We start from the raw sequence: 12,500 nt of genomic DNA, 5'->3' as shown, positions 1-12,500 counted from the left end.
TTAACATCGTTCATAACCAGTTCAATAACAATTACTCTTTATCCTTGCCGTCCAAAAAAAAACTTGAAACGATGCCTAGCATCTATGGCCATGTCCTTTACAAGTTAAACACATTTTAAGGTTCTAATCCTGGTAATGGTCTTTACAATCACGATATTCTATGCCGCTACTATTCTCCTTATAGCTTCCATAAATTTAAAAGTGAACTCCCAAAATACGTTCAGGATTCATGTTTCGCGATCCTTCAGTCATAACAACATTCGAAGTCTTAGACGAGATCTTGAAAATGTTCAGACCATCTCCTTGATGAGTTAGTTTTTAATTTCTCTATTATTGGAATTTCGGAAACAAAGATGACAAGCGGAAGAAATCTGAATTTCAACCTTGACATTCCAGGATATGTATTTGAATACAACCCAACACCTCTCATGGCTTCTGGAGGTGTTGGTATATGTATATCAGCCATAAATTGAGATGTACTGTTATCGAAAAAATATCAGAGGATGCATTCCAGCCATTATGGATCGAGATCTAAAATTAGGCAGATTAGGGGGAAGGCAACACCGTTTGTGGAGTTATTTATCGACGACATAGTTCCTCTCAGCGCTTTCAAGAATAAATACTTCGATGAAACACTTGAGAAATAGGCCAGTTCCGTGTTCATGCCTGCCTTCTCTCCAAAGCGAGTATATGAAGTGCGAAGTTTTCTTATGAAAATTAGTTTTCATTCATATGTAAAGTATAACTAATTACCATCACAAAGTCTTCGCACTTAGACTCGCTTTGAGTAGGCGGCAGACATGAACTGGGAAATGCCTCATTGATCAATTCAAACCGTGACTTGAAATCAGTCTATATTGTGGGCGACTTTAACATTAATCTCCTTCTCGCTGAAACGTCAAGTTATGCCTACGATTTCCTTCTTTACAAAGTTTCACATTTATGCGAACCATCGACAAACCTACCTGTGTATCTAACAACTCAGCTACTTTACGCTTAGAAATGATATTAGCGATCATTTTTCACAATTCTGTATTTCCCATTCTTTTTACATAAAAACGAATCCTACTAAGCAATAGTACTGCGACTTTTCTTGTTTCTCCGAAAGCCGACTAGCTGTGAACTCTCGGAGGAGTTCACCCCACTCGTAGCTATTTCTGATGCGTTTCTTTCTTGACGTAAATGCCACCTTCCTTAAATTTTACAACATTCTGAAGACTCTTGTTGATAAACACGCTCCTTTTATTTCATTAATCAAGGTGAACAACACACTTTTTCACACGGAGGAATTTGCCAAATACAAATTTTACAGAAATACAATCAGAGCTCTTACTTAAAAAAAATAACAAGAATTTCTAAGAAAGTGATTAACACCTGGGCCCGGTTGTTCGAAAGCCGATTAACTTAATTAATCCAGGATTAGCGCAAACTTTGGTTCCACGGTTTTCAAGTTTTTGGTGAAAGTTTCTTTGCTTATTTTTGTTTTTCAAGATTGAATTCTTCTCATGTAAAGTTTTGTCGAATGTCAGCGCTGAACAGCATTTGAGAGTTTAGAAATAAATCCCTTGGTTAATTTTCAATATGGGATTAGCGTTCATAGGCTTTTGAACAACCGATCCCTGGAAAGGAATTAATAACCTAATCAACTGCAAGAAAAAGCAATGAAAAGTTATTTCTTCTCTAAAACGCCCCAGTGATAATAGCCTGACAATTGATCCTATTGAGATTTCTAATATCTTGAACGAAGCCTACTTTAGTAGCCTCTCATGTTTTCACACTTCGAATTGTTTTACCAAAATACTTGTCACCAACAAACCCAAATTCCTTCTTTTCTGATCCTGGTTTTCCCAGCTGACATAGTAAACGAGATGTTATGCATTCTTAACAATAAACTTACGGCTTTTTCTCTTGTCCATTCGGCATATTATCCGGTAATAAGTGCATCGTACCTTGCCCCTTCAGTAGCTGATATAGTAAATATGTCGATTGAAACTGGCGTATTCCCAGCGAAAGTAAAGCGAGCGAAAGTCACAGGGGCACCCAACGAGAATATAGTTCAAAACCACTTAAACATAGCATTGTCAAACGTATTTTAATATTTAAACGGTAGATATAGGCATATTTTTATCCCCTAAAAATTTTTCATCTGTTCGGATTTCCTAGCTGAAAGTCTAGTGATCCGAAAATTATAGGGATTAAAATTTACCTTTCCGAAAATTTCAGCCAGAAAAAAGGCTCCCGAAAATTCTAGGTGACCTTTTTAGGTTAAAAATCCGTTAAAAATGGGCGATTATACCCTTTTTTAGATGTTCGAAAATCCTAGGACAGGCAGGCAAGCAAGAAATTTTACAACAAATGTTCCGAAAACTCTAGATCTCAAATCGTCTTCCGAACAGATATTTTCCAACAATTGACGTTGGGTGCCCCTGAAAGTCATTCCTGTGATGAAACGGACTCTGGAAACTACCGGCCAATATCTGTACTCTCCATTTTCAACCGGATACTTGTCCTATGGTTTGTCTCCTTGGGGCTAAGCTACTAAAGTTCATTTAAACAAAATTCTCTTACTACAAAAAAAGTGCTCTTCGTTTGATGTATTTCTATGAACCAAGGTCTCTAACAATCCCCTACTTTAACTCCCTTAAAACTCTTCCTTTGAATATACGCTTTACGTTACACAAGTCTTTTCTGTAATGTATGATGTTTCTTCTAAAAATACACCTTCTAACACAATTAATCTCATTATCAAAGCTAAATATAAGCATAATCACGAAACTAGATTCTCCTCCTCTGGAAAGTTTTACATCAGAACTGTTAACCTCGATACTAAATCAAAATCAGAGGTCTTTTGCGAGTTTTGGAGCTAAACTATGGAATTCACCTTCAGTTGAGACCCGTAAACTTCCCCAACGTGGTTTTAAAAACTGAACAAATTAAACAGTATGATATTTTCCATATTTCAGACTGAGGAGGATTATGTCGAGGCATCTATCTTGATCACAGGGGCACCCAACGAGAATATAGTTCAAAACCACTTATACATAGCATCGTTAGTATTTAAACGGTAGATATAGGCATGTTTTTATCCCCTAAAAAATTTTCATGTGTTCGGATTTCCTAGCTGAAAGTCTAGTGATCCGAAAATTATAGGGATCAAAACTTACCTTACCTAAACTTACCTGAAATTTCAGCCAGAAAAAAGGCTCCCGAAAATTCTAGGTGACCTTTCTAGGGTAAAAATCCGTCAAAAAGGGGCAATTATACTATTTTTTAGAAGTTCGAAAATCCTAGGACAGGCAGGCGAGCAAGGAATTTTACAACAAATGCTCCGAAAATTCTAGATCTCAAATCGTCTTCAGAACATATATTTTCCGAAAATGGACGTTGGGTGTCCCTGTGATCAGACTATTATCAAATTGTTCAGGTTAAACTCGCTACCAATGCACTTCATTTCATTTGTTCCCCTAGTTTCTTCATTTTATTTATTTGTTTATTTATTTATTTTCTTCCCGCGTATCGTAACTGCTGAATTGTCGACACCCGATGCGTACTAATATATACAGGTCTATACATTGCTATCTTCAAGTTGGAAACATTCAATTTACTTTCCTAGTTAATTAAGTTTCCTTTTACATCTTGCAAACAGTAATTTAGTTTAAAATGCTTAACTGACTGGTGCAACCGTAGGCCGCCCGCCTCTACTAGCGTTGGCTATTTGCAGGTGGAACTTCTTTGTATCATTATGTTAATTTATTATCGTTATTATGTTTAAGCTTGCGGTAATTTAACGACGGCTTGTGCGTGGAATTGAAGGGAGATCGATTTTAACACGTCTTGAACAGGGACAATACAAAACATGGACCGCCAAGCTGGACCATCAACTGGACCCCACTCGAGACAAGAAAGAAAACAATAGATGGTTTTCACAGTGACGTCATCAAGTGGTCTTCTGAGGTTGAAGATGACCAAGAAATAAATCTTTTTTTCAAGTTTCCAGTTCCTTGACGTCTTTCGTTTCGAAAATACAGCATTTTGAATTTCCGAATTGTCGCCTTGCGTAAGACCATGAAACAAAGCTGTTCGGTTGAAAAAAATGTCTATCTCCATTAATCTCAGCAGTTTGAGATGCGTCATGATACACAGATATTTTATCTCATGAGCGAAAAGTTAGCGCGTTCATCGCAAAATAAAGTCCAGATGTTTTCCGTTGATTGCAGACCGCCATATTGGTGGACCACGTGAAGTCTCCACACAAGTTGCGTCAAATGCTTCAACAAATAACTCAGAAACGATGTACCGCACAGACCTGAGATTGAGAGACATGGTTGAAAGATTCGTTCCCTACAATATTCCAAGTTCTTGGCCTTTTTTCATTGGACATTTCGAAGTTATTTTTTTTTGTTGCGTGACAGTGAATCTATAGTTTGAGGATATGAAAAACAGAGCCTGTGATGATCATACAGCGCATCTTAATTGCTCATTGCCATTGCCATTGCCGTTGTTCATCGTCATTGCATCTTAATTGCCATTCGCGCATAACCACAATTCCTTTCACCTTTGACCACGACCCATTTCATTTCGAAGAAAAAAAGGGCTCTTCTCCCAATTAGAGAGCTGCCTCGTTCGTTCGCCTAAAATAGCGTGACCTAGCCCCTTTAAGCTTAAACCAGCGTTAAACAAAAACGTTGCCGGTGAAAAACTCTGGTTTTATTAAGCGGTCAGTTTTCCCTGCTATTAGCCTGCGAGCAGGCCCTCTGAGGGACTGGGGTTGGGGGTAGAATGAGGGCCTGCCCGCATGGTGTCGCGTCCAAATTTTGGACGCAAAATACTGATTGGCTGAAATTAAATTACCTCGTGACGTCACCATTGACAAGCTCCGACAACAAGAAAGCCTCTTCGCTTCGCAGAGATGAGGTGGTCAGAAATGCGTCTGAGAAAATTGTAGAATGTTGCAATTTACCATAACTTTACATAATTAAAGGTCGGGCAACGCGATGCAATGGCCTCTCTACTGGAAGGAAGGAAGTTCTATCTCTGTTATCCACAGAATTCGAGAAAAGTCTTATTTCCCAACTGTTTTTCGTAGCGGCCAAAATACGAGGGCGACTTCATGTCACCGTGGCTGCCTCTGTTGCTGATTTAACGATAGAGGAACTCTACACGATTTTAGCAAGTATTAGGCTAAGCCGAAAAGGCGGCTCCACAAATGATTGCTCGATCTCCTCGTAACTCCGCAATACTCCGATACACTTGAAAACAAAATATTCCAATTTTCAAATTATTGAATTAGTAAAATACATATCTATAACCACAATTGAAATAAAATGGTGTAGGTATTAGAATATCTGTCTAGTATTAAAGTGTGATGTAGCAGTTGTAATGTCTGTATTTCATTAAAATAAATTTAAAAAGATAATTCCGCTTCGCTTTACCGAAATTTGGCAGCAGTTGTGGTCGACGAGTCTCACACAGTGGAGATGCGGTCAGGGAAAACGAATGTCTCTATTACGATTCCCGTCGTTTGAAGTTTGTGTGGTAAATTTTTCCCTGACGAACGAAACACTTTTTCCGCGGAAGGGACTTCGACGAATTACCGTACTGAATATTCAGCTACGCTTTACAGCATCAGCAATAGTTGTTAGGCTTTTCTGGCGAAGGCTTCCTTCCTTTACAGTTTTTTTTAGTTTCTGCCTCGGGCAAATTGAAATACACAACGCGTGGGTTTCTGTTTTCTGTGTTTTTTTTTCAATGTTTACATCTGGTGCGCGCTGATTGGCTAATTTTTGACAGCTCTTTCAGCGTGACATCAGGAGGCGGCATTCAAAATTCAAAGGGATGCGTGCAGGCTCTCCCTCTCTCCCACCGAAGAGAGAGAGCCTGCTCGCAGGCTACCCTGCTATCTATTTATCTTACTATTTTTATCTTATTCTCTCTAGTTACCAGTCTTCTTAATTTTATATATATTATTTTTGAATTTGTTCAACCGTCACTTCTGAAGATGTATGTTGTAGCATACGAAACGTCGAGTCAAAAGTAAGATGCGCTTTATCATTATGTTTGTAGCTAAAGGGCAAGAATATTTTTAATGCAAGCATAATTGAACACCTCCCTTTCCCCTCGGCAGAATTTTAAATCATCTTCTGTCGGTTCTTTGTCAATGTTTTACGTTGCTGTCGGAAATTTAAAGAAAGGATGTCGTTTGTCACGATTTCTTTTTAAGTGGTGTCGCTACTTTTTAGGCCATGTCGCTTGTCGGAATTTACCCTGGCAGAGCCCCAAGGGGTTTTGCGTGATTTGCCGTCTCATCCCTTTTAGTTCATGTACTTATCATGTGTCCAATGTGAGATTATACGTGACATATTTTTTGCGTAAGAACAAATTTTGTCACGGCATTTCCAAGCCCAATTAATGAGAGGTGCGTCATGCGTCAATGTTATTTTTTGTCTTCTTCCATGACATTTTGAAATTTTCAAATAGAAATAGAAATTTAAGGTGATTTAAATGTGAGCAGTTGACATGGCACGACGAGAAACGTGAAGCGAAATCAAGTTTACAGCGTCAAAAATTTAGTACACGGAGTCGACATCGACTGTAAACACTCCATAGGCTTGACTCTCAGTTGTGATTGCAGTTAGAAAAGCTTTAGCTTTGCTTCCTTAGCTCTTTGAAATACCAGACGTTGCCAATCAAGGATTGGAAGAAGGGAATTTTCAGTTGTCGCAGCGATGTGGAAAACTGTAATGGCCGTAACGATCGCCGTAACTATGCTGTTCAGCAGCTTGGCCTTTGGAGGCGACAGCTATTTCACGACTGGGAAATGTCACTATCGATCTGCCGAAACAGAACTGGTTTGCGATGAAATCATCGATCCTTTCCTTTTCCCCGAGATTTCAGAGTCTACAAAGCTCATGTAAGTATAACACTTATTCTAGATTTCCTCCAGCGTTTTGTTTTGAAATCCGATGGTTCTGAATTAAAATTGTGCTGGATGCTGAGTTTGAATTGATGTGAACTGTTTCGCTCGACGGTTGCTACAACTGTGCAGGTAGAAATTGTATAAAGTATTGTCATTCAGACTTGCGAAGAATCTGGTTTTATCAACGGAGTTGATAATGTTATTGGTTACCGCACAGAGATTCTAAAAGCATTTAGAATCTCTGTACGGTGGCCAATTTACATTAGGGAGCTTAAGCACGCTCGTTTTTAAGACGCGGACGGCAACCGAAAGAGAAAACTTCGCGTGCCAGGACAGTGGTGTCTCCCACATTTTCATTTTAATCACTCTAATGGAGAAAAGATACTCAGTAATGTAAATATGGTTGTGTGAAAACAGGTTAAAGGGGAAAACAGCTCGCTTCCGGTTGCCGTCCGCGTCTCAAAAACGCGCGTGCTTAAGCTCCCTATTAATATCAACTCCGTTGATAAAACCAAATCTTTCCTACCGAGGCAGCACCGCAGTTTCTTTAGAAGCTACCCCCTTCATTCATTTGCGAAGAATCTGTTCGCTTTATTAGACTTTTTAATATCCAACAAGTCTTTTAAGTTATTCTCATGAAATTTAGTACATGTTGAATTCAGAAACTGTTTCGTTCTTAAGGTTTTGTGAATGGCTAAAAATAAGAAACCCTTCTTCAGTATATATTAAATCAGTCGAGAGGATTCTTGCACACACAAATAGCGGGATAAGTACTATGCTTCTCCGTTTGTGGTGAAACATATCTGTTAAATGTATTTTAGTCCCAAACTTTAATAATAATCACTCCTCAAAAAATGCCGGACTTAAAAGCGTGTTAAATTGATTCTTGAAAAAAAAAAAGAGAAATAGTGAAAGTGGAGAGAAATATATTCAGTCTTGTCCTCTTGTGATAAAGCAAATTTTATTTTCTATAACAGTTACCGTCTATCAAATGTTAATATATGTCTGAAGAATTGCGACTTCCTTGTCAGCTAAAAAGGAACTGTGCAAGTTTTTATTTCCTTAACATCATTTCCGCATCTTTTGGAATTTGACCTATACGATGTCAAAGCCGTGAAATTCACCAGATCCTTCGTTGAGAAAAATATAGAGCATAACAAGCAACACAAGCTAGTTTACTGGGAAGTGCTTTTTGTCAGTACTAAAATACGAATTCTCGCTTTAAAACGAATATTCAATTTGCTGCATAAACAGTGAACCTTGTTGCTAGGAGATTCATAAATAAGTTTTAATAATCTTTTGATTTTAGTTTGGTATAATTGTGGTATAAATGTTTGCTTTTTTTTTTTCGTTTGTGTTATCATTTCATCATCGCAGACAATTTCTTTTACTTGTGTTTAAGTCACATATGTTTACGTTATGCCATCAGAAATTAATTAAGTAAAAAAAAAAAACAACAGAGCAATGATGTACATCTATTATTAGTTGCTGAGTCACTTTGAACGGTACGCAGCTGAATTCACAGTTGCAAATCAAGCGATGGATGGTTGTTCTGTCGTTAATTTCTGTAATATGCGATTTACACCAAACGCATGGCGAAAAAAAAATCGAGAACACCCATTCAAGGAAAGGATGTTTATATCGTCACGCTTCGCCGTCTTAGTGTATGAAGTACGGCGCCATATTTACCACCGTGGAATTTTAGTAGGTGACAAACGAAGAAATGATTTCCACGACTTCTTTCCTGCTAAGAGAAAGCCTTAATGCATAAAGCGGCTATCTTTAAAGCCAGGAATGGGGAAATGGGAAATGGGAAATGGGAGGTTCTTTAAAAGCGGGAATTCTTTTGAGCGGCGAATGTTTAAAAGTGGGAAGCTCTGGGAATTATTGATAAATCAACTAAAATCAATTTATTCATTGTAATTATATCGCACGCTAAAGCATATCTGTTTAGCGGGCCAGTGGAGCGGTTCAAATCTCGGTTTTTACTCTTTGAGATCCGCTACACCGATAGAAGAATGCAACCGCCTTGATTCATCTGAACTCCAGTCTGTGAAGTTTTTAAATTGAGTTTCGCAGCGATAAATATTTTTCCTACCGGTATCAAGTACTAATGGAAAGACGTACTACTTAACGACGGATATATGGCACACACAGTGGGTTCTTGGTTTTGTGACAGACAACCCTTGAATTTTTAAGCTTTGCGTGACGCGACATTTACACGGCGGCCGAGAGAGCTGTAATGTTTGCTAAAAAGTGATGAATTTCATGGAATTTGGCTTTCTGAACAGGATCTTGACTAAAACACCACACGAGTACATACGGGTAGCATACTTGTAACATACGAGTAACATACGGAAGGCTATCTTTAAAAGGAGGAATCGGAGAATGGGAATGGGAACGGGAAACGGGGAATCTTTAAAATGTCGAATCTTTAAAAGCGGGAATCTTTAAAACGGGAGGAAAAAAAAATCCTTTCCCTTTTTAGTATGCAGTTAGCCTGCGAATACAGCCTCCTCTTCTCGCATCCCGTCACTGGGAGGTTTCACACGTCCCAAGTGACGGGGAGCGAGGAGAGGCGACTGTATTCGCAGGCAGGCTATTATGAAGGGAAACTAAAACAAATAGACCCTTTCAGGGGTTTCTTTAATAATCCGTATCACTTTCTTTGCCAAAAACACATAATAACATTCTTCAAGTCCGCATTGAATTGTCCTCAAGAAGAAAATTCGTGTTTTCAACTTTTCTTATACATCACTGAAATTTACAAATTACTATAATCAAGGAACCAAAACATTGCTGATAACCGAACAGAACAAGAAAGAAATGTAATTCAACTAAATAACTAGCACCATGCGAAATAAGCTTCTATTTTGTGAGTGCTTGTGTTTGCACAAGTTCAGTCAATATAAAAATATTTTTTTAATTGTTTAAACAATGTTTTAAATTAGTTTTTAAATGGAAACTAGTGGGCAGCACACTGCAACTGATCTTGTTAACTTTGTTTATTATCCGACCGGTTTCGTCTGATTAAAAAGACTTCATCAGCGATTCTAACAAGATGTCTAAAGGGAACTAGTTTTATACATGAAGTTAAATTACATAGCACGTTCCAGTAAGGGTGTGAACAGCAAAACACCCACGAGAAATACGAGCAGGATATAACGCAAATCCTACGTAGTTTATTTTAATTTTTGGGGCTCAAGATTTAACGTTAAATCGTGAGCCCCAAAGTTAATTAGGGACGCGAAGTTAAGTGCTCTCGTTGTGGCGGCAACCACTACCCCAAAGGCTGTCATTTTAAAGATGCCAAATGCTGTTGTTGTGGTAAAGTTGGCCATTTAGCTCGCTTTTGCCCAGCTAAAAAAAAGAGGGAAACAACCACAGCCAGACAATGAGCAGAAATCGGGCAACTGCGAGCCTTCCGATCTTCTTGAAGGTGCCATGCAAACACCAGGGGAGGAACAGGGTGTGGATGCATATTCCTTGTTTAACTTTGGCAGTCAACGCCCATCACCCTACAAAGTACAGCTAAGTGTTGCTAGGCAACCCCTGGAAATGGAAGTTGACACAAAGGCCTCCTTGTCTGTGATTAGCGAGGAACAATATAACCACCTTTTTTCAGCAGGTCAAGCACCCCAACTTGTAGAGTCAGGAATTGTCCTTCGCTCGTACACCGGGGGAGAAGTCAAACCTAAAGGGTCTTGTTCTGTGAATGTGTGTTATGATGGGGTTGAATACTCCCCGCTTTTGGTTGTAAGCGGCAAGGGCCGTGCTTTGCTACGTAGGAACTGGCTCTTAAAAATCAAGCTGCATTGGCCCATAATCAAACAACTTTCGTCACACAGTAAGCGACTGGAAAGGATTTTGCAAAAACATGCTCAGCTGTTTGAGGAGGGGCTTGGAACCCTACAAGGGACAAAGGCCAAAATCCACGTTGACCCCACGGCTACCCCTATTTCCATAAAGCCAGACCAGTACCGTATGCTCTGAGGGAGAAAATTGAACAAGACCTAGGAAGACTTGAAAGGACCATTGAACCAGTCCAGTATTCCGAGTGGGCCACCCCGATTGTCCCTGTCATGAAAAGTGTTGGCATTGTAAGAGTCTGGGGAGACTATAAGCTCACTGTTAATAGAATGTCAAAACTGGATGGCTATCTATTAGTTGGAGGTCAAACATTTACTGAGCTAGATTTAAGCCATGCCTATGAACAGATGCTTGTGGATGATAACTCTCAGGAATTTTTAACGATTAACACACATAAGGGCCTGTACTGGTATAACCGTCTCCCTTACGAGGTAGCCTCAGCACCTGGTATTTTCCAGCGAACCATGGAGTGTTTGCTCCAAGGAATCCCTTCAACGAGAGTTCTCTTAGATAACATCCTTATTACAGGCCCCAGTACTGAAGAGCACTTAGACAACATCGAGAAAGTTTTGAGACGCCTCTCGGAAGCTGGTCTCCGACTCAAGGCATTTAATTTCAGTTAGTGAAGCCAGTTTTGATGTGCCTGGGGCACCGAGTTGATGCAGGTTTCATCCTGTTGAAGCATTGTGAAGGCCATTCAAGAGGCCCCCGCACCGAAAAACCCCACTGAGCTGAAGTCGTTCCTTGGTATGCTTAACTTCTGTTGGAAGTTCATACCTAACCTGTCGTCCATTCTGGAACCACTACATTTTTTGATGAGGAAAGATGTTATTTGGACGTGGGAGGTGGAACAGCAACAAGCATTTGATAAAGCCAAAAACCAGCTTCAATCATCAAACGTACTAGTACATTATGATCCCGAGAAAGAGCTGGTGGTATCCTGTGATGCATCACCCTATGGTGTTGTCGCAGTTCTATCCCATGTTATGGAAGATGGATCCGAAAGACCTGAGGCATACGCCTCGCGTACACTCTACGGCAGAAAGGAACTACAGTCACCTAGATAAAGAAGCGCTAGCTGTAGTTTTTGCTGTGAAAAAGTTCCACCAATTTCTTTATGGTCGCCATTTTAAGATTTACGCGGATCACAAACCACTTTTGGGGCTGCTACACCCTGAAAAAGCCACGCCGTTAATGGCCTCAAGCAGTATGCAGAGGTGGGCATTGACTTTGCTAGCTTATGAGTATGAACTGCTATATCGGCCAGGAAATGAGAATGGTAATGCGGATGGACTCAGTCGCCTACCCGTTTTGGATGTCCCGGGATCCACACCCGTCCCAGGGGACATTGTACACCTCCTAGAAACTATCAACACCAGCCCAGTACATGCTACTACGATAAAATTGTGGACAGCCCGCGATCCAGTGCTTTCCCAAGTTCTGCAGTTTTTTCTTCAAGGATGGCCTTCAGTAGTAGACGAAGAAGCCCCGAAGCCCTATTTTACTAGAAGAGAAGAATTGAGTGTACATGCTGGCTACCTCTTATGGGGAGCTCGGGTCATAGTACCCCCTCAAGGGAAAGACGAGGTGTTGAACATATTACATGATACTCACCCGGGAATAGTCAAAATCAAGAATTTAGCCTGGAGCTATGTATGGTGGCCCAAAATGGACACAAATTTAGAAGAGAAGGTGAAAAGTTGTGCTACCTGTC

At 39.8% G+C, this 12,500-nt stretch overlaps 1 protein-coding gene across 3 annotated transcripts in view; it reads left to right on the top strand.

Moving 5' to 3' along the window:
* The first annotated feature begins 6,013 nt into the window (after positions 1-6,013).
* The window catches only part of LOC138000381 (deleted in malignant brain tumors 1 protein-like), a 102,708-nt gene continuing 96,221 nt past the window's right edge, over positions 6,014-12,500 (top strand). Inside the window, exons 1-2 of one of the 3 annotated variants that reach the window (XM_068846759.1) lie at positions 6,014-6,033; positions 6,661-6,910. In XM_068846759.1, coding sequence (XP_068702860.1) covers positions 6,726-6,910 — 185 coding nt within the window. In that variant the 5' untranslated portion in view covers positions 6,014-6,033; positions 6,661-6,725. The other 2 variants (XM_068846751.1, XR_011123118.1) reach the window with 2 other exon arrangements.

This window comes from Montipora foliosa, chromosome 1 (assembly GCF_036669935.1).
Source record: "Montipora foliosa isolate CH-2021 chromosome 1, ASM3666993v2, whole genome shotgun sequence".
In the NCBI taxonomy this organism is placed as follows: domain Eukaryota; kingdom Metazoa; phylum Cnidaria; class Anthozoa; order Scleractinia; family Acroporidae; genus Montipora; species Montipora foliosa.
Note: the sequence above shows the minus strand (reverse complement) of the source record. Positions and strands in the feature narration are given on the sequence as shown.